General features: G+C 40.8%; 2 protein-coding genes across 26 annotated transcripts in view; both read left to right on the top strand.

Moving 5' to 3' along the window:
- LOC130173281 (protocadherin gamma-C5-like) overlaps window positions 1–22,700 on the top strand; it is a 281,937-nt gene that overhangs the window by 62,208 nt on the left and 197,029 nt on the right. For 2 of the 25 annotated variants that reach the window (XM_056382421.1, XM_056382411.1), the window contains exon 1: window positions 14,709–17,151. The exons of 21 other annotated variants lie outside the window; for them this stretch is intronic. In XM_056382421.1, coding sequence (XP_056238396.1) covers window positions 14,788–17,151 — 2,364 coding nt within the window. In that variant the 5' untranslated portion in view covers window positions 14,709–14,787. Of the gene's footprint in view, window positions 1–5,923; window positions 8,450–14,708; window positions 17,152–18,567; window positions 21,080–22,700 lie in introns of those variants that run through there. 2 more of the 25 variants (XM_056382397.1, XM_056382395.1) reach the window with 2 other exon arrangements.
- On the top strand, window positions 9,856–12,393 carry LOC130173959 (protocadherin gamma-A11-like). Its single transcript, XM_056383540.1, has one exon. It carries the CDS (start codon window positions 9,997–9,999, stop codon window positions 12,391–12,393), a length of 2,397 nt encoding a protein of 798 aa, XP_056239515.1. The 5' UTR covers window positions 9,856–9,996.

Here is a 22,700-nt window from a genome sequence, read left to right as displayed (position 1 = left end):
ATATTTCTATTAGCACTTTTAATGACTCCTGCAATAACTGGAGACTTTTAATTTACCTTTTGTGTCTTCTTTTCTCCACAAACGACAATTTTAACATTGTAACACACATTTGCCTTGTATTTACATACTATAGATATACGTCACATAAAAAAAGGTAACTACAACTTCAAGACGAGTTAATTTCATCCTAAATGCATACAGTAAGCTTGATAATGTATCATGGAGCATGACAAATAGTAATGTTGTAGTTGTCTTTTTAGTTCACTTTTGGTCGTATTTTTCATTCTCGTATGCTATCGATTGACAATTGATCTCGTTTTAGTATAGGCTACGTTAAATAAAACCGTATCATTTGTACACACGCCTTCCGTTAGTCTTTCTGAGTCTTTAAGCAGAGTTGCAGCTTCAGCTCTGTGTCTCTGTCCTTGGTGCTGAACTTAGCACTACTTGTGATGTATTTTCAGGAGTAATTCACATGTCATGTCTTCTATTTTTACCTGTCAAACTTTTTAGATCATGGTTTAGTTCACCAGTGTTTTTTCTTGACACACCTAAGTGCCATTTACGCTTAACGTTTGTGCTGTATATTACGGCAGTACTTTTCTTTGACATAAAACAAAGACATTTGTACTGACATGGGTGAAAATTGTTTATAGTCAGCGAGTAATATTCCTTGTTTGTAACTGCATGTTATCAACGATTTACTTCCATTTACTGCTATTGACGTTTACCTTCATGCAGGGAGTTTATTAACACCCTTTTGTCTGCCATGTCACACCACAGGCGAATTAAAAATCTGATTTTCCTGAAGCAGTGCGACATGAAATGAATGCTGTCATTCCAGGCTATTTGTGATGTTTGTATGCAATTTGCATCTTTAGCTAAAGTGTGTTATTTAATTCAGGTGGTATTTGTGTTAAGCTGTCGGTTGACATTTGAATGTTACACGAAAAACATATTGTAGCTTTCTATTACTTTGAGAGTGAAACAGATTTAGTTGTCTGTGGTCAAACATTGCTTAACAATTGGGAAATGTTGTTTTACCGGTACCATTGTCAAAAGCTTTAGGTGCATTTCTTCTTTTGTTGACACTCTGGTTTGTAGTTCCTAATAACGGTGAGAACAGCCATCCCACAAGCCGAATTAATAATATGGTGCCTCTTTACACTTTACAGTATCTCATTATAATAAGTTTATTATTATCTCGAAATGTGTTAACATTTGCATGACTTATGGAAAACTGCTATAATACAGTTATACTCACGGTGTCAGTATAGACCAGCTATGAAGTCGAATGTTCAGCCTGCTTTGCACACCACCCACAATTGGGATCGACCAGCCCTGTCTTCCTACAGCTTCCAACAAAGACGACAAATGCACTGAAGGCAAACAAATTGATCGAATAACCTATTTTACTGCTTGAAACTACCCTGTTTTAATTTGTGTAGCGCTGTTGGAGGATGATGGATAGACAGCGGGTTCTTCAAAGCTGTGGCTTTGTCTTTTTCTTTGTTGTGGTACACTACGCTCACGGAGACCTGAGCTATTCTGTACAGGAGGAGCTGAAGCGCGGGTCTGTTATTGGAAATATCGCCAAGGATTTGGGAATGGAGGTGGGAAGACTGTCTGCTCGTAAAGCTCGTGTTGATATGGAGGGAAGCGACAGCCAGTATTGCGGGATTAACCTGCGAAACGGGGATTTGTTGGTTGCGGACAGAATAGACAGAGAGGAACATTGTGGAGAAAAGCCTTCGTGTGTTCTCAAATTCGACTTGCTATTAGAGAATCCCTTGGAGTTACACCGGTTATCCCTGCAGGTGCAGGATGTGAACGACAATGCACCAATTTTCCCGAAGGATATTATAAAGCTGGAAATTAGAGAATCAGCTGACAAAGGAGCTAGGTATCGCATTAATGCAGCCCACGATGCAGACATAGGCAAGAACTCAGTCGAAAGCTACATTTTGCAACAAAACCCTCACTTTGTGTTTAGTATTCAGACGACAAGTGCTGGCAGTAAATATGGTGAGTTGGTTTTAGACAAGGAGTTAGACCGAGAGGAGCAGCAGGAAATGAAATTGTTGCTCACGGCTGTGGATGGTGGATCGCCTCAGAGATCCGGGACTGTAGTTATACACGTCATTGTTCTTGATGCTAATGATAACGCCCCAGTATTTACCGAGGCCGTATATACAGCTGCATTACCGGAAAACTCACCCTTGAAAACCAAAGTTATCATTGTAAGTGCTACAGATGCAGACGACGGAGTCAATGGAGAAGTTACATATGAATTTAGCAGACTCTCTGATAAATCACGAAAGCTTTTTTCACTGGATGAGAAAACAGGAGAAATCAGTGCGGCAGGTGACATAGATTATGAAGAGGGATCCAAGTATGAAGTGTTTGTTGAGGCCAAAGATGGCTATGGGCTGTCTTCAGAAGCAAAAGTGATAATTGACGTCACTGATGTTAATGACAATGCCCCTGTTATATATTTAAAATCACTGTCTAACCCCATACCTGAGAACGTGTCACCTGGTACAGAGGTGGGCATCATTAACGTGCAGGACAGAGACTCAGAGAATAACAGACAGGTCCGCTGCTCCATTCAGCAGAATGTCCCTTTTAAGTTGGTTCCTTCTATTAAAAATTATTTTTCTCTGGTGACCACAGGACAACTGGACCGTGAACTAGTGTCAGATTACAACCTTACAATCACTGCCACTGACGAGGGCTCTCCACCTCTGTCCTCCTCTAAAACTGTTGAGTTATCTGTAGCTGACATCAACGACAACCCACCTGTGTTTGAGGAACAGGCGTACAGCGCATATGTGACTGAAAATAACAAACCTGGCTCCACTTTATGTTCCGTTACTGCTCGAGACCCAGACTGGAGACAAAACGGTACAGTTATTTATTCTCTGTTAGCTGGTGAGGTGAACGGTGCCCCGGTGTCCTCCTATCTGTCTGTTAACGGAGACACGGGGGTGATCCACGCAGTGAGGTCGTTTGATTATGAACAGTTCAGGAGTTTTAAAGTCCAGGTGATGGCCAGAGACAACGGTTCTCCTCCGCTCAGCAGCAACGTGACCGTCAGTGTCTTCATATCGGATATGAATGACAATTCTCCTCAGATACTGTACCCCGCCCCAGAGGGCAACTCCTTCATGACCGAGCTGGTCCCCAAAGCTGCACACGGAGGCTCTCTGGTGTCCAAAGTGATAGCGGTGGACGCTGACTCCGAACAGAACGCCTGGCTGTCCTATCATATAGTGAAATCCACTGATCTGGGACTTTTCACTATTGGTCTCCACAGCGGAGAGATCAGGACACAGCGGGACATTTCTGAATCTGACAGCATGAAACAGAACCTTATTGTGGCAGTGAAAGATAACGGACAGCCCTCTCTCTCTGCCACCTGTTCCATGTATTTACTTATTTCTGATAACTTGGCTGAGGTGCCAGAACTGAAGGATATTTCTTATGATGAGAAGAATTCCAAACTGACCTTTTACCTGATCATCGCTCTGGTGTCTGTATCCACCTTTTTTCTGACTTTCATCATCATCATTCTGGGTGTGAGGTTTTGTCGCAGGAGAAAGCCCAGACTGTTGTTTGACGGAGCAGTCGCCATCCCTAGCGCTTATCTGCCTCCTAATTACGCAGATGTTGACGGCACAGGAACTTTAGGCAGCACTTACAATTATGACGCGTACCTGACAACAGGTTCTAGAACCAGTGACTTTAAGTTCGTGACTTCATACAATGACAACACACTTCCTGCTGACCAGACTCTGAAGAAAAGTCCATCAGACTTTGCTGAAACGTTTGGCGATTGTGATGCTTCTCCTGAGGTAGGGAAACTACTTATATATCAGTAAACTCAATTTCACTCGTCCTGAAAAAGATATTATCAGTTAACAGATTTTCAGTTTTTCTGAAAAATATATTTTGGTATTTTGCTTTCCCTTGTCGAGGTGTTGACGTTCTTTTATGTGGTGATGATTTCAGACACTTTTAAAGGTTATTAAGGTCGTTTTGAGTTCATGATTTTCATAAAGACTTCAGACTTCTTATTTGTGCTAACTCACGTTAAAAACAAAAAGGCATGAAACGTAAAAAAATTCATGTCAGTTTTGTCTAATGAAGCCTCAAGTATTTAAGTTTTTTAAATGAGGTCTTCATTAAGTCCATCTGTTTTTCTTCGGTGACATGGATGCTTTGTTGTTGCACTAGTGAAGAAAACTTTTCAAACTATTCTTCCTGTCTCTGTCCTTGGTGCTGAATTGCTTTTCATGGTCTTACACATTTGTTTTTAGATATGTTACCCTTGTGTTTCGATCTGTGTTCGTTTATCTGCTCTGCTGATTTAAAAAAAATGTTATCTATTATACTTATAAAAAAATTAAATTATGCTGCTTTTTCCACAATATGATTTTTTTCGCTGTGAGGTTTTCATATGAATATGTTTTCTATTTATGCTGGTGTCTATGTAACATCCCCTTCTGGATCCATTTTCATCAGACTTTTGGTAGACCCAGTATTAGAGTACCATGAAGAAAGTGAAAATGAAGCCTGTGTGTTTTTCCTGTTTTTGTTGGGCCTCCTTTTCTTATGCTGGGCATCTATCTGTAGACGTAATGACATGCTTTCATGAAAAATGTGTCCTCCCTTAAATTTATTTTCCCTGCTGTAGTGTTTTTCAATTAATATTAATTTTTACTTTTATAAACAGTTTGCAGTACAGATTAATGGTCAATAAAAGCAATACACGAGTCAAATTATGACACAGCAACTTGCTAAAATATCTATGTATTTTTTCCTGGGCGTTTGGTAGCTTTGTTCTATCTGATATATCCACTGTTATAACTTAACAAAATAAATTTCACCTGTGCACTCCTGATCTTTGCAATAACTGATTATAAATCTCAGCTTTTTTTTTAACATTTGCCGAACTCCAGAGTAAAATAAAGTGTTGTAGAGCAACAGCTTTCACCATGTTTTTAAAAAAATTTAGTCTTACATTATTTATATTTCAGTGTTTGATAATGTTTTTGTTACTCATCACAAGAGATTCAAGCATACATAGAGATATATAGCTGATCCCTCCTGCAACTTTTCATGAGCTTTGCAGGAATATTGATCTGTGTTATGTGCATTAACTTTACGTTTTAAACAGTTTATGGTATTTTTTAAATCACACAAGAGTTCAGTTTATAATCTACAACAGTCATTAGATGGTCATGCAGGTTCAGCCTCATTGTTTGAAATACAGTAATATATTTCCACATGCACAACAACTGCACAACTACCAAGTGTATAGTGTTTTCTCAGAGGATGTGGGCAAACAAATGTAAATCTGCAGACAATTGAAATCTTCCTTAGTTGTACTTCATCCCATATTACACCAGTATAATGGGAATTAGAAGAAAGTGCACAAAGAGGAAAAATATATGACCAACCTGTCATCAAGGAAGGATAATTGACTTTTGAATATTAGTTCTCATTGAGTTTTAAGATATAATGGAAGACTAACTTCAAAGACAAAGATATCTGAAAGGACAATAGTCCTGGCTTTGTCTTCAGGCATATCATACTGTCTGTGCCTTTTTCAAATTGTTGTTTGGAAGTACAGGCTCTTTCCGATGCACAGTCACAGCAATTTCATGATTGTTTTGCTTTTTTTCCATTTAAAATGGGCCTTTTAGCAAAGCAATGTTGTTTATGTTGTTCTTGTTGTTTTGGCAAATAATTGTCACTGAAGAGGTCCATATTGTAAATATGCACATGGAAAAACATACATCACCCTGTTATACCTCAGAAATACTCATGGTGTCAGTGTGTACTAGTGAACAAGAAGTCACGGCCATTCTGCACCCTCCAGTGTCAACGAATTTAAATCCTGATTCTACTATTGTGCCGCAGTTCACATAACACGCTTCGTGTATGACTGCATTGTGACGTTTTGTGTTTATTGGAAGAATTCACGGATGCATCGTTGACATGTTTTGGCCTGTTTGTTGATAATTTTAATATATACTTGGTTTTTCTCGGAGTAACAATGGAATACAGCAGATTTGAGATTCACTACGGCCTTGCTTTCATTTTTCTTGCCCTCCTCCCAGTCTACGGAGACGTGAGTTACTCTGTTCCGGAAGAAATGAACCGTGGATCTGTAATCGGAAATATTGCAAAGGATCTGGGACTTGATCTGGGCAGACTGTCCGCTCGCAAAGCTCGAATTGATACAGAGGACAGCAGTGTTAAGTACTGCGGTGTAAATCTGAATACTGGGGACTTGACTGTTCAAGAAAGGATTGATAGAGAAGCGCTTTGTGCGAAAAAGGCATCGTGTGTTCTAAAACAGGAACTCGTTCTGGAAAATCCATTGGAACTACACCGTATTAGTATCCGTGTTCAGGATATTAATGATAATTCACCACAGTTTAAGGAGGATTCACTTAAGATTGAAATTCAAGAATCGGCAGTCAAGGGCTCGCGCTTTCTGCTAGATGAAGCACACGATGGAGATATTGGAGAAAATGCTGTTCAGGGCTTCTCACTTCAAGAGAACGAACATTTCAAACTGAACGTTAAGTCAAAAGGCAGTGGAAGAAAATATGGGGAACTAGTCTTAGACAAAGAATTAGACAGAGAGGACAAAAACGAGATTATGCTGTTGCTTAGCGCTTTTGATGGTGGCTCTCCTCAGAGATCAGGCACTGTGGTCATACACGTCACTGTCCTGGATGCTAATGATAATGTACCAGTGTTTAGCCAGACCGTCTATAAAGCCAGTCTGCCTGAAAACTCTCCTCTAGATACATTGGTGATCAAAGTGAGTGCAACTGATGCAGACGAGGGAGTGAACGGTGAAGTTACTTACGGATTTGATCATGTTTCAGATGAAAACCAAGTTTTCTCTTTAAACCCTAAAACCGGAGACGTTAGAGTGGCTGGAGCCATTGATTATGAAAAAGGATGGTCTTATGAAATGCAGATCAGCGCCAAAGATGGTTTGGGATCGGCGTCATATACAACTCTAATAATTGAAGTTACTGATATGAATGATAATGCCCCAGTGATATATCTAAAATCACTGTCTAACCCCATACCTGAGAACGTGTCACCTGGTACAGAGGTGGGCATCATTAACGTGCAGGACAGAGACTCAGAGAATAACAGACAGGTCCGCTGCTCCATTCAGCAGAATGTCCCTTTTAAGTTGGTTCCTTCTATTAAAAACTATTATTCTCTGGTGACCACAGGACAACTGGACCGTGAACTAGTGTCTGATTACAACATTACAATCACTGCCACTGACGAGGGCTCTCCACCTCTGTCCTCCTCTAAAACTGTTGAGTTATCTGTAGCTGACATCAACGACAACCCACCTGTGTTTGAGGAACAGGCGTACAGCGCATATGTGACTGAAAATAACAAACCTGGCTCCACTTTATGTTCCGTTACTGCTCGAGATCCCGACTGGAGACAAAACGGTACAGTGATTTATTCTCTGTTAGCTGGTGGGGTGAACGGTGCCCCGGTGTCCTCCTATCTGTCTGTTAACGGAGACACGGGGGTGATCCACGCTGTGAGGGCTTTTGATTATGAACAGTTCAGGAGCTTTAAAGTCCACGTGATGGCCAGAGACAACGGTTCTCCTCCGCTCAGCAGCAACGTGACCGTCAGTGTCTTCATATTAGATGTGAACGACAACTCTCCTCAGATACTGTACCCCGCCCCGGAGGGCAACTCCTTCATGACCGAGCTGGTCCCCAAAGCTGCACACGGAGGCTCTCTGGTGTCCAAAGTGATAGCGGTGGACGCGGACTCCGGACAGAACGCCTGGCTGTCTTATCATATAGTGAAATCCACTGATCCGGGACTTTTCACAATTGGTCTCCACAGCGGAGAGATCAGGACACAGCGGGACATTTCTGAATCTGACAGCATGAAACAGAACCTTATTGTGGCAGTGAAAGATAACGGACAGCCCTCTCTCTCTGCCACCTGTTCCGTGTATTTACTTATTTCTGATAACTTGGCTGAGGTGCCAGAACTGAAGGATATTTCTTATGATGAGAAGAATTCCAAACTGACCTCTTACCTGATCGTCGCTCTGGTGTCTGTATCCACCTTTTTTCTGACTTTCATCATCATCATTTTGGGTGTGAGGTTCTGTCGCAGGAGAAAGCCCAGACTGTTGTTTGACGGAGCAGTCGCCATCCCCAGCGCTTATCTGCCTCCTAATTATGCAGATGTTGACGGCACAGGAACTTTACGCAGTACTTACAATTATGACGCATACCTGACAACAGGTTCTAGAACCAGTGACTTTAAGTTTGTGACATCTTACAATGACAACACACTTCCTGCTGACCAGACTCTGAAGAAAAGTCCATCAGACTTTGCAGATGCATTTTCGGATTGCGATGCTTCCCCAGAGGTAGGGAGACATTTTATATCAATATACGTTTGTTCAATTACCCAAAACGCCGTACTTGCTTTTCTCTCCTGATTGCTCTATATGTCCTTGCCAATGAAAAACCTTTTCAAGTACGATTCATCTATTCTCTCCTTGGTGCTGAACTCTGGTAGATCATTTGATGCATTTTCAGGGATAATGTACGTCAGTCACCTGATTCCACCGTCACTCTACTCTTTTCTGACCGATATTTCAGTGAATACCCTTTGATTTTGCTTTTGCTATTTGCTTTCTTTGTCCTCGATGGTCTTGGGTCTTGTGGGTAGTATTGTCTAACATGTAATCCACGACTTGAACTTCTGATGTCAGTGTAATGCCGCGTAAAAATATGCGCACGCACGACAAAAGGAGCTAGAAAGCCTGATAAATCATCTGTTCATGTGTGGTTTTCACAGAAACATTGTATTTCTTTTTTTGGTGCGTGTTTCGTCAAAGTAAATTAAATGACAGCACTGTTTCTTTGGGCTTTTTTTTTTTTTTTTTTTAAATCTTTTGTCAGCATCGAACCTCATTGCCATGTTCCAAGCTCTTTGTGAACAGTCATCTGTCAGTGATGTTTACTACAGCAACAATTAAAATAATATTTTGATGCTCATCAAGGTAGATTGAAGCATTCATGTAAAAATTTTGTTTTCGACTTTGGGAGGGACATATATTTCTGAAGTTTTTGTTTCCTCAGAGTTGTCAAAATTATTGCCTGACAGTCATTATTACAAATAGATCTTTTTTTTGTAATTTTGATGTATTAACACAGAGTACAACACTGATGCTGTTATTATTTTAAGCACACAACATTTCAGTTTGCAGCCTGTAACAGTCCAATGCTTGTCTAAGTTCAACCATAAAAATGCTTAATTCATTTTTTCCATGCGTGATTTAAATATGCAAAATTACAAGGAAAAGTGTTTTTTGTTGGCTCCATACGCAGGATTTATTAGGATGTTTACAGGAAGCCTTCCAAGCGGCATAAAGATTTGATATCAAAGGAAACCTAAATCTAAAATGAAAGTCTTCCCTTCTTATTTCTTGTGCTGCCTTCATTTGGACGTAAACATTATTTTAAAAGACAGGGTTGTATACGAGACACAGTTTGAATAGTTTCATGTTGATGTCTACTTTTTTAGTTCTTTGTTAGTTCACAAGTGGGACAGAGCTTTAGGTAAATAATAAATTGTAAAGTAAATAACGTTACTGTTGTACTTGTTTTGATTAAAAGGGTTCTTTGAACTTATGTATAGTGAAACATTTCTCACATAATGCATTGCCTTGTTATACCTAAACAAATGCTCATGGTGTCAGTGTGTACTAAAAAACGAGAAGGCACAGTCATTCTCCACCCTTAGATATCAACGAATTCAAAGCCTGAATCTGCTGTTGTGCTGCAGTTCACAAGAACACTTCGTTTACATGACCGCACTTTGAGGATCGTGAATATTTGAGGAAATCACTGGTTTGATATATTGTGACACAAGCTACTTTGTAGCGTGGTGCTCTTTCTATCAGTTAAAATGGGACATAACGGACTCCCGATGCAGTACGGCCTTGCTTTTATTTGTCTTGCCTTCCACCTCGTTTGTGGAGACGTGAGCTACTCTGTTCTGGAGGAGATGAAACGTGGATCTGTGATTGGAAATATAGCTAAAGAGCTGGGACTAGATTTGGGCAGACTGTCCGCTCGCAAGGCCCGTGTCGATACAGAGGACAACAACGTTCAGTACTGTGGTGTCAATCTCAACACCGGAGACTTGATTGTTCAAGAAAGGATTGACAGAGAAGGGCTTTGTGCCAGAAAGGCATCGTGTGTTCTAAAACAGGAACTCGTTCTGGAAAATCCATTAGAGCTTCACCGTTTTACTATCCGTATTCAGGATATCAATGATAATTCACCACAGTTCAAGGAGGATTCGCTTAGAATTGAAATTCAGGAATCGGCAGTCAAGGGCGCGCGATTCCTTCTTGGAGAGGCACATGATGCAGACATCGGAGAAAATGCTGTTCAGGGCTACTCACTTCAGCAGAATGATCACTTCAAATTAGATGTAAACACAAAGGCTGGGGGAAGAAAATATTGTGAACTAGTATTAGAGAAAGAATTAGACAGAGAGGACACAAGAGAGATTATGCTCTTGCTAACTGCATTTGATGGTGGCTCTCCTCAGAGATCAGGTACTGTAGCCATACACGTCATTGTCCTGGATGCTAATGATAATGTACCAGTGTTTAGCCAAACCGTCTATAAAGCCAGTCTGCCTGAAAACTCTCCTCTAGATACATTGGTGATCACAGTGAGTGCAACTGATGCAGACGAGGGAGTGAACGGTGAAGTAACTTACGGATTTGATCATGTTTCAGATGAAAATGATAACGTGTTTTCTTTAAACCCCAAATCGGGAGAGGTGAGAGTAGCTGGAGCTATTGATTATGAGAAAGTGTCATCCTATGATATGCAGATCAGCGCCAAAGATGGTCTGGGTTTAGTTTCATATACTACGCTAATGATTGAAATTACTGATATAAATGATAATGCGCCAGTGATATATCTGAAATCACTGTCTAATCCCATAGCTGAGAACGTGTCACCTGGTACAGAGGTGGGCATCATTAACGTGCAGGACAGAGACTCAGAGAATAACAGACAGGTCCGCTGCTCCATTCAGCAGAATGTCCCTTTTAAGTTGGTTCCTTCTATTAAAAACTATTATTCTCTGGTGACCACAGGACAACTGGACCGTGAACTAGTGTCTGATTACAACATTACAATCACTGCCACTGACGAGGGCTCTCCACCTCTGTCCTCCTCTAAAACTGTTGCGTTATCTGTAGCTGACATCAACGACAACCCACCTGTGTTTGAGGAACAGGCGTACAGCGCATATGTGACTGAAAATAACAAACCTGGCTCCACTTTATGTTCCGTTACTGCTCGAGACCCCGACTGGAGACAAAACGGAACAGTGATTTATTCTCTGTTAGCTGGTGAGGTGAACGGTGCCCCGGTGTCCTCCTATCTGTCTGTTAACGGAGACACGGGGGTGATTCACGCTGTGAGGTCCTTTGATTATGAACAGTTCAGGAGCTTTAAAGTCCACGTGATGGCCAGAGACAACGGTTCTCCTCCGCTCAGCAGCAACGTGACCGTCAGTGTCTTCATATCAGATGTGAACGACAACTCTCCTCAGATACTGTACCCCGCCCCGGAGGGCAACTCCTTCATGACCGAGCTCGTCCCCAAAGCTGCACACGGAGGCTCCCTGGTGTCCAAAGTGATAGCGGTGGACGCGGACTCCGGACAGAACGCCTGGCTGTCCTATCATATAGTGAAATCCACTGATCCGGGACTTTTCACTATTGGTCTCCACAGCGGAGAGATCAGGACAAAGCGGGACATTTCTGAATCTGACAGCATGAAACAGAACCTTATTGTGGCAGTGAAAGATAACGGACAGCCCTCTCTCTCTGCCACCTGTTCCATGTATTTACTTATTTCTGATAACTTGGCTGAGGTGCCAGAACTGAAGGATATTTCTTATGATGAGAAGAATTCCAAACTGACCTCTTACCTAATCATCGCTCTAGTGTCTGTGTCCACCTTTTTTCTGACTTTCATCATCATCATTCTGGGTGTGAGGTTTTGTCGCACGAGAAAGCCAAGACTGTTGTTTGACGGAGCAGTCGCCATCCCCAGCGCTTATCTGCCTCCTAATTACGCAGATGTTGACGGCACAGGAACTTTACGCAGCACTTACAATTATGACGCATACCTGACAACAGGTTCTAGAACCAGTGACTTTAAGTTTGTGACATCTTACAATGACAACACACTTCCTGCTGACCAGACTCTGAAGAAAAGTGCATCAGACTTTGCTGAAGCGTTTGGAGAATTGGAAGGATGTTCAGAGGTATGATAACCTATATAGCATCGAATTTTATTCATGAAATCAAACAAAGTCCTGAACATTTTCGTTTTAGGTTCATAGAAATGGTTTACCTCTATTCTGTTGAGCATGCAGGTCTTTTTTGTCCATAATTTGCGTTTGGAGATTGTGATGCTTCCCCGGAGGTAGGGATAGTCGTCACGTGTGTTTTCACCTATTTCTATTTGTGTCTTAACGGTCCAGCCAAAGCCTTTGATTAACATGTACTTGCTTTTATTGTCATTTTTTGAATTGACCGTTTGAACAGTGTAAGACACTTGTGATAACGTTTACTCGTATGACTCAGCCTTAATGAACTGTCATTACTTTCATTTAATACCACATGCATCCATGATAATGACACTGACGAAAGTTCGTCATGGAGAATGATAACTCGTAGCCTAATGTTTTAGGACCATTTCAGTTTAACTTTGGTGGTATTTTTCATGAATACACAGAACAGTTATTTAAATCAGATACTTTAAATTTTATGGTCTTTGGAGAGACAATAGACATTCTTCTATATATTTTTATCAAAATCTATATTCTCTGTTCACACAACATATCTGCCCCTGTCTTTGCCCACAGTTGCATCGTGTTCTTCGTGTCTGTCCTTTGAGTTGAACGGAACAAGTTGGTGCTGTCCTTGGTGCTGAAAGTTGAATTTGCTCTTTTGTTGTATTTTTTTAGTCACTTAACCTTGTCTTTCATTTTTACCATCTTTTTGAGTTTTAGATCATAATTTTACCTCGAAACTTAGTTTCCTGACTAGACAGTGAGGAAAAGTCCAACAGACCTAGCTGATTCTTTTGTAGATCCTGATATTTCCAACTTTAATACAATGAGAAATTTACATGTTCTTTCCTTCTTTCTTTCTTTCTTACATAACATATATCAAATTGGGTTTTTTGTTCAGGTTTTCGGTGTGCACGCATGAATCCATATCCCTAAAATTACTCAGTAAATTGAATATGTCAATTTTTCTAACTGAAACATGGTACAGAAAGAAATAATAATACCATGAATCTTACAACTTGCAATGGATACATCTTGAGGTGGAAAGAATGATATTTCACACTTTTGGCTAAATCAGTTGCAGTCACAGGGTTTCACTTACACAAATTATTTGGGAGACCATCTGACAGAAATGTTCAGGGTATAATTTGTATGTTTAATTTTGACACCCTTTGAGATCCACTTAAAACATTAAAACAGCTGTTTATTCCCTTTTCAAACCTGGATTACGTTTGGGGTGATGAGGTGGAAGGTTCCGTATGCAACTCTGGTGAAGGCTAAGAACTCTGTGAAGGTCAGGGAGCATCAGTGCCAGTGTTACATGGGCATGTAGGATATGGAAGGTTTTAGGTGCTGTACTATCTCTCTCTTCCTAAGAGGTCAGGGGATTTTCAAGAAATTATGTTTTGTCTAAGGTGCATCCTACAGTTGGGGAGGACGGTGTTTGTGACATGCTGTAGTCTGTGCATCATTTATTTATTTAATGTAAGTGAATGTTGTCATTGCTGTTTGTATTCTCCACTGTCCATGTGACGATATGAGTTTATTTCTTTGAGGAGGTGTATATTCTGAGGCAATGCAGTTAAGCGTGTGAATGTGTTTTGATTTGGTATGTGAGAGTTTGATGGGTTGGTTTCCTGCTTTTAAATAGTGTGGTGCACAGTTCTGTATGTAGAGGTAGGCAGACATGCATTGCTGCTTTTCAGGAAGTTTTTTTTTTTGATTTTGGCATAATTTAACACTGGATGTATCACTTTCTTTTTCTACTTTGATATATTGTCACAACGTATTGTATTTATGTGGTCTTCCAGTGCATAAGAGGTTTAATGTGTCAGAGACATAGTTTACAGTGTCTGCATGATAATATGTTGTGAGGAGACTTTGCTTATTAATACTAGCCAGAGATATTTGGTTTTTATATTCAGTTAGAGAATAGCCTTAATTTTTGAAATTTAAGACTGCAACTCATCATAACAATTAACAATTTTTTACATCCACAGTTCGTTATGAAGGTGCAAGAAGTCATACACCAAGTGATACATTTCCTTTATAATTCTAAGATCTTACTTTTACATTGTTAATATTATTATTATTAATTTTTGTTATTATTATTTCTAGGCATTTTATTATTTGTGCAGTCTGTTATTTCTTCATTCCCACTCATGGTGTCGCTATTCGCTAATCTACATGAAACATTTCCACTCCACCCTCTGGCTTGTAGACCAATAAAAGCCTAGATTTTTGTTTGGTGTAGGATTCATCCACAGTAACGGTGACGTGCTGTCGATTTTCTTTTTGGCTGAACGGTACAATCCTGATTCAGTTTGAAATCTCAACGGTACCGTTTTTCTCAGTAGCAGACTCATTGTCATGATGGTGCGCCAAATGAACTGCTTCGTTTTCTTTCTATTGTGGCAAGTAGCGAATGGGGACGTGAGTTATTCCTTTCAGGAGGAAATGAAGCGCGGATCTCACATTGGGAATATAGCGAAGGATCTTAACCTGGACTCAAGTAAACTGTCTTCTAGAAATGCCCGTGTTGATGCCGCAGGGAATCGTAAACGATATTGTGACATCAATCTCAATACTGGGGATTTGATTCTTGCCGACATGATTGACCGAGAGGAGCTCTGTGGAGAAAAGCTGTCGTGTGTAATAAAACGCGATCTCGTACTGGAGAATCCCCTGGAGCTGCATCCGTTCAGTCTACACATTCAAGATATTAATGATAACTCACCACAGTTCGACGAAGAACTGATCAATATAGAAATTCAAGAATCCACAGACAGGGGAGCTCGTTTTGTGATAGAGGAGGCGCACGATGCGGATGTAGGCCAAAATTCAGTTCAACACTACAGCCTTAAGAAGAATGATAATTTCGTTTTGGCTGCTGACGGAAACACAATAGAGCTCGTTCTTGATAAAGCGCTTGATCGTGAAAAACAAGATGAAATTAATTTGCTCCTCACAGCTCTAGATGGTGGCTCCCCTCAGAGATCAGGTACCGTAGTCATACACGTCACTGTGCTGGATGCTAATGATAACGCCCCAGTGTTTAGCCAGGCCGTTTATAAAGCCAGTCTGCCTGAAAACTCTCCTTTAGATACTGTGGTGGTCACAGTGAGGGCGACTGATGCAGACGAGGGAGTCAATGGAGATGTGACATATGACTTTGGACATGTTACTGAAGATGTGAAGAAAGTTTTTAGTATTGACCGTAAAAACGGGATGATAAAAGTTAATGGTGCGATTGACTTTGAAACTGTTACATCATATGATTTGCGCATTAAAGCAAAGGATGGTTTAGGATTATCGTCATACACAAAGGTAACTGTTGAAGTTACTGATGTCAATGACAACATGCCTGTAATCTATGTTAAATCTCTGGCAAATCCAATACTGGAGAACGTGTCACCTGGTACAGAGGTGGGGATCATCAATGTGCAGGATGCAGATTCGGATAATAACCAAAAGGTCCGCTGCTCCATTCAACATAATGCTCCTTTTAAGTTGGTTTCTTCTCTTAAAAACTATTATTCTCTGGTGACCACAGGACAACTGGACCGTGAACTAGTGTCTGATTACAACATTACAATCACTGCCACTGACGAGGGCTCTCCACCTCTGTCCTCCTCTAAAACTGTTGAGTTATCTGTAGCTGACATCAACGACAACCCACCTGTGTTTGAGGAACAGTCGTACAGCGCATATGTGACTGAAAATAACAAACCTGGCTCCACTTTATGTTCCGTTAGTGCTCGAGACCCCGACTGGAGACAAAACGGTACAGTGATTTATTCTCTGTTAGCTGGTGAGGTGAATGGTGCCCCGGTGTCTTCCTATCTGTCTGTTAACGGAGACACGGGGGTGATCCACGCTGTGAGGTCTTTTGATTATGAACAGTTCAGGAGCTTTAAAGTCCACGTGATGGCCAGAGACAACGGTTCTCCTCCGCTCAGCAGCAACGTGACAGTCAGTGTCTTCATATCAGATGTGAACGACAACACTCCTCAGATACTGTACCCCGCCCCGGAGGGCAACTCCTTCATGACCGAGCTGGTCCCCAAAGCTGCACACGGAGGCGCTCTGGTGTCCAAAGTGATAGCGGTGGACGCGGACTCCGGACAGAACGCCTGGCTGTCCTATCATATAGTGAAATCCACTGATCCGGGACTTTTCACTATTGGTCTCCACAGCGGAGAGATCAGGACACAGCGGGACATTTCTGAATCTGACAGCATGAAACAGAACCTTATTGTGGCAGTGAAAGATAACGGACAGCCCTCTCTCTCTGCCACCTGTTCCGTGTATTTACTTATTTCTGATAACTTGGCTGAGGTGCCAGAACTGAAGGATATTTCTTATGATGAGAAGAATTCCAAACTGACCTCTTACCTGATCATCGCTCTGGTGTGTGTGTCCACCTTTTTTCTGACTTTCGTCATCATCATCCTGGGTGTGAGGTTTTGTCGCAGGAGAAAGCCCAGACTGTTGTTTGACGGAGCAGTCGCCATCCCCAGCGCTTATCTGCCTCCTAATTACGCAGATGTTGACGGCACAGGAACTTTACGCAGCACTTACAATTATGACGCGTACCTGACAACAGGTTCTAGAACCAGTGACTTTAAGTTTGTGACATCTTACAATGACAACACACTTCCTGCTGACCAGACTCTGAAGAAAAGTCCATCAGACTTTGCAGATGCATTTGCGGATTACGATGCTTCCCCAGAGGTAGGGAGACATTTTATATCAATATACGTTTGTTTACTTACCCAAGACGCTGTTCTTGCAGATCTCTGCTCTCGTGATTGCTCTATATGTCCTTGCCAATGAAAAACCTTTTCAAGTACGATTCATCTATTCTCTCCTTGGTGCTGAACTCTGGTAGATCATTTGATGCATTTTCAGGGATAATGTACGTCAGTCACCTGATTCCACCGTCATTCTTCTCTTTTCTGACCGATATTTCAGTGAATATCCTTTGATATTGTTTTTGGCATTGGCTTTCTTTGTCCTCGATGGTCTTGGGTCTTCTGGGTAGTATTGTCAAACATGTAATCCACGACTTGAACTTCTGATGTCAGTGATAGCCGCGTAAAAATATGTGCACGCACGACAAAAGGAGGTAGACAGCCTGATAAATAATCTGTTCATGTGTGGTTCTCACAGAAACATTTTATTTCTTTTTTGGTGCGTGTTTCAGCAAAGTAAATTAAATGACAGCACTGTTTATTTGGGCTTTGTTAAAGCTTATGTCAGCATCGAACCTTATTGCCATGTTCCAAGCTTTTTGTGAACAGTCATCTGTCACTGATGTTTACTACAACAACAATTAAAATAATATTTTGATGTTCATCAAGGTAGATTGAAGCATTCATGTAAAAACTTTGTTTTCGACTTTGGGAGGGACTTATATTTCTGTTGTTTTTGTCTCCTCCAAGTTGTCAAAATTATTGCCTGACAGTCATTATTCCAAACAGATCTTTGTCATTTTGATGCATTAACACAGAGTACAACCCTGATGCTGATATGGTTTTAAGCACACAACATTTCAGTTTGCAGCCTGTAACAGTCAAAAGCTTGTCTAAATCCAACGATAAAAATGCTTATTTTATTTTTCCCATTAATGATTTAAATATGCACAATTACAAGGAAAAGTGTTTGTTGTAGGCTCCATGAATATGCAGGATTTATTAGGATGTTTATAGGACGCCTTCCAAGCGGCATAAAGATTTGATATCAGAGAAAACCTAAATCTAAGATGAAAGTGTTCCCTTCTTATTTCTTGTGCTGCCTTCTTTTGGACATAACAATTATATTAAAACACAGGGTTGAATCCGAGACACAGTTTGATTAGTTTCATGTTGATGTCTACTTTTTTAGTTCTCTGTTACTTCAAAAGTGGGACAAAGCTTTAGGTAAATATGAAACAGTAAAGTAAATAATGTTACTGTTGTCCTTGTTTTGATTAACAGGGTTCTTTGAACTTGAGTATAGTGAAACACTTATAAAATAATACATAGCCTTGCCATACCTAAACAAATGCTCATGGTGTCAGTGTGTACCAAAAAACGAGAAGGCACAGTCATTCTCCACCCTTAAGTATCAACGACTTTAAAGCCTGAATCTGCTGTTGTGCTGCAGTTCACAAGAACACTTCGTTTACATGACCGCACTTTGAGGATCGTGAATATTTGAGGAAATCACTGGTTTGATATATTGTGACACAAGCTACTTTGTAGCAGTGGTGCTCTTTCTATAAGTTAAAATGGGACATAACGGAATCGCCCTGCGTTGCGGCCTTGCTTTTATTTTTCTTGCCTTCCACCTCGTCTTTGGAGATGTGAGCTACTCTGTTCCGGAGGAGATGAAACGTGGATCTGTGATTGGAAATATAGCTAAAGATCTGGGACTAGATTTGGGCAGACTGTCCGCTCGCAAGGCCCGTGTCGATACAGAGGACAACAACGTTCAGTACTGTGGTGTCAATCTCAACACCGGAGACTTGATTGTTCAAGAAAGGATTGACAGAGAAGGGCTTTGTGCCAGAAAGGCATCGTGTGTTCTAAAACAGGAACTCGTTCTGGAAAATCCATTAGAGCTTCACCGTTTTAGTATCCGTATTCAGGATATCAATGATAATTCACCACAGTTCAAGGAGGATTCGCTTAGAATTGAAATTCGGGAATCGGCAGTCAAGGGCGCGCGATTCCTTCTTGGAGAGGCGCATGATGCAGACATCGGAGAAAATGCTGTTCAGGGCTACTCACTTCAGCAGAATGATCACTTCAAATTAGATGTAAACACAAAGGCTGGGGGAAGAAAATATTGTGAACTAGTATTAGAGAAAGAATTAGACAGAGAGGACACAAGAGAGATTATGCTCTTGCTAACTGCATTTGATGGTGGCTCTCCTCAGAGATCAGGTACTGTAGCCATACATGTCACTGTCCTGGATGCTAATGATAATGTACCAGTGTTTAGCCAAACTGTCTATAAAGCCAGTCTGCCTGAAAACTCTCCTCTAGATACATTGGTGATCACAGTGAGTGCAACTGATGCAGACGAGGGAGTGAACGGTGAAGTAACTTACGGATTTGATCATGTTTCAGATGAAAATGATAACGTGTTTTCTTTACACCCCAAATCGGGAGAGGTGAGAGTAGCTGGAGCTATTGATTATGAGAAAGTGTCATCCTATGATATGCAGATCAGCGCCAAAGATGGTCTGGGTTTAGTTTCATATGCAACGTTAATGATTGAAATTATTGATATAAATGATAATGCTCCAGTGATATATCTGAAATCACTGTCTAACCCCATACCTGAGAACGTGTCACCTGGTACAGAGGTGGGCATTATTAACGTGCAGGACAGAGACTCAGAGAATAACAGACAGGTCCGCTGCTCCATTCAGCAGAATGTCCCTTTTAAGTTGGTTCCTTCTATTAAAAACTATTATTCTCTGGTGACCACAGGACAACTGGACCGTGAACTAGTGTCTGATTACAACATTACAATCACTGCCACTGACGAGGGCTCTCCACCTCTGTCCTCCTCTAAAACTGTTGAGTTATCTGTAGCTGACATCAACGACAACCCACCTGTGTTTGAGGAACAGGCGTACAGCGCATATGTGACTGAAAATAACAAACCTGGCTCCACTTTATGTTCCGTTAGTGCTCGAGACCCCGACTGGAGACAAAACGGTACAGTGATTTATTCTCTGTTAGCTGGTGAGGTGAACGGTGCCCCGGTGTCCTCCTATCTGTCTGTTAACGGAGACACGGGGGTGATCCACGCAGTGAGGTCGTTTGATTATGAACAGTTCAGGAGCTTTAATGTCCACGTGATGGCCAGAGACAACGGTTCTCCTCCGCTCAGCAGTAACGTGACAGTCAGTGTCTTCATATCAGATGTGAACGACAACTCTCCTCAGATACTGTACCCCGCCCCGGAGGGCAACTCCTTCATGACCGAGCTGGTCCCCAAAGCTGCACACGGAGGCTCCCTGGTGTCCAAAGTGATAGCGGTGGACGCGGACTCCGGACAGAACGCCTGGCTGTCCTATCATATAGTGAAATCCACTGATTCGGGACTTTTCACTATTGGTCTCCACAGCGGAGAGATCAGGACACAGCGGGACATTTCTGAATCTGACAGCATGAAACAGAACCTTATTGTGGCAGTGAAAGATAACGGACAGCCCTCTCTCTCTGCCACCTGTTCCATGTATTTACTTATTTCTGATAACTTGGCTGAGGTGCCAGAACTGAAGGATATTTCTTATGATGAGAAGAATTCCAAACTGACCTTTTACCTGATCATCGCTCTGGTGTCTGTGTCCACCTTTTTTCTGACTTTCATCATCATCATTCTGGGTGTGAGGTTTTGTCGCAGGAGAAAGCCCAGACTGTTGTTTGACGGAGCAGTCGCCATCCCCAGCGCTTATCTGCCTCCAAATTACGCAGATGTTGACGGCACAGGAACTTTACGCAGCACTTACAATTATGACGCGTACCTGACAACAGGTTCTAGAACCAGTGACTTTAAGTTTGTGACATCTTACAATGACAACACACTTCCTGCTGACCAGACTCTGAAGAAAAGTGCATCAGACTTTGCTGAAGCGTTTGGAGAATTGGAAGGATGTTCAGAGGTATGATAACCTATATAGCTTCGAATTTTATTCATGAAATCAAACAAAGTCCTCAACATTTTCGTTTTAGGTTCATAGAAATGGTTTACCTCTATTCTGTTGAGCATGCAGGTCTTTTTTGTCCATAATTTTGTCCATGGTATGCAATGTTTTATTCTTTTTATTTTGGTATTTCTCTTTGACAATTTATTTTCAGGTTCATTGTTTTTAAAAGTTTAGACAGTGTTTTCTTCTTCTGCTTCAAGTTCAACTATGGTTTATTTTGATTTCTCTTCATAATTGTCTATGTCTGTATATGATTTGAAAACAGTTCGTAGTTAATGTAGCTCTTTAACTTTCAAGCTATCTATCAAAACATATCTTTGCATCTTTCTTGAATATCTCTAAACAACGGTTTTCCTGTCATCATACTTGTGTCATTGCTAATGACACTTCCTGAATATTTTTTTTTAGTTACTAACTCCATTAGGCTATACACCGCACATGAAGATGTGACCTGAGGCTCTTAAGTACTGGAAGACGTCATAACTTGTTACATTTGAGTACATTCGTGGTCTTTACAGGTCATTTCATTTAATCAGTTCTGGATATGATTCTCATGTCTCTTGCATCTATATTTAATTTTTAACAATATATCAGTAATCAACATACAGTGCAATGCAACTGTTTCTTAGTAATCAGACTGAACAACAGTAGAATGTCAGTAGTAAATTAGGTCACTCTCACAATCACATATTCACTGTGTAGGGAGAACTCATGTCTGCGTCCATAATCACCATCACATGTCATATATGATACCTGACTTTTATATTAAACATTTTTCATAAGCACTGATGTTTCAATATAGTCCAGGGACATATATTATTATAGTATATAGTAGACTGCTATATGTATTTCACAAATTAGATGTATGAAATCTCCTTGGAAATGCTTTCATTGTGTAATAAAATAGAGCACAGGTGGAAGACACTGCCTGAAGAAAGTAGGGTTTTACATTTAAAGCCTATCCACTTCAATTATCAACAATTATGTTACATTGGCTTCTCTTGTTTGAGCTTTGATGTTTTTGATTCATTTCTGATTCGAGCACAGTTTAAGATAGAAACAAGTGTAGAGAAAAATTAGTTTTTTCTCCAAGCAATATTTCTATGGTTTTGATTTTTCATTGAGTTTTCTCTCGATTAATTGCAGTTCTCTATCCAAACATTTGGTGATAGAAGTAGTGTCCAAGTAAGAATTTAAACAATGTTTTTGTAAACTTATTGCGTGTCTCATACTCTTCCTGGAACCTGTAAAATGAAATTTTGTCAACATACTGAAGCTGATTGTATGACGTCAGATGTTACCCAAGAAAGAGTCCTTTCATCCATCACGTTAAAGTGGAGAAAAAAAGATTAACCTGCCTGATTGAACACCTGAACAGAATTCTAGTCATATAAAATATAAGCTGAGGCAAAGGAGATTTGCCCAGCTACTAACTGTCTTCTTCTTATTAAAGCCCCCCTTCCTCTTCACTAGCACCTTGTCTGGGCTGACCTTAGAATACTTCATGAAAACACTTTGGTTCACAACATCTCCCTTGTAATTGTAACAGTTGTTGTGGATGCTGGATATCATTTAA

This window comes from Seriola aureovittata, chromosome 8 (genome assembly GCF_021018895.1).
Source record: "Seriola aureovittata isolate HTS-2021-v1 ecotype China chromosome 8, ASM2101889v1, whole genome shotgun sequence".
In the NCBI taxonomy this organism is placed as follows: Eukaryota; Metazoa; Chordata; class Actinopteri; order Carangiformes; family Carangidae; genus Seriola; species Seriola aureovittata.
Note: the sequence above shows the minus strand (reverse complement) of the source record. Positions and strands in the feature narration are given on the sequence as shown.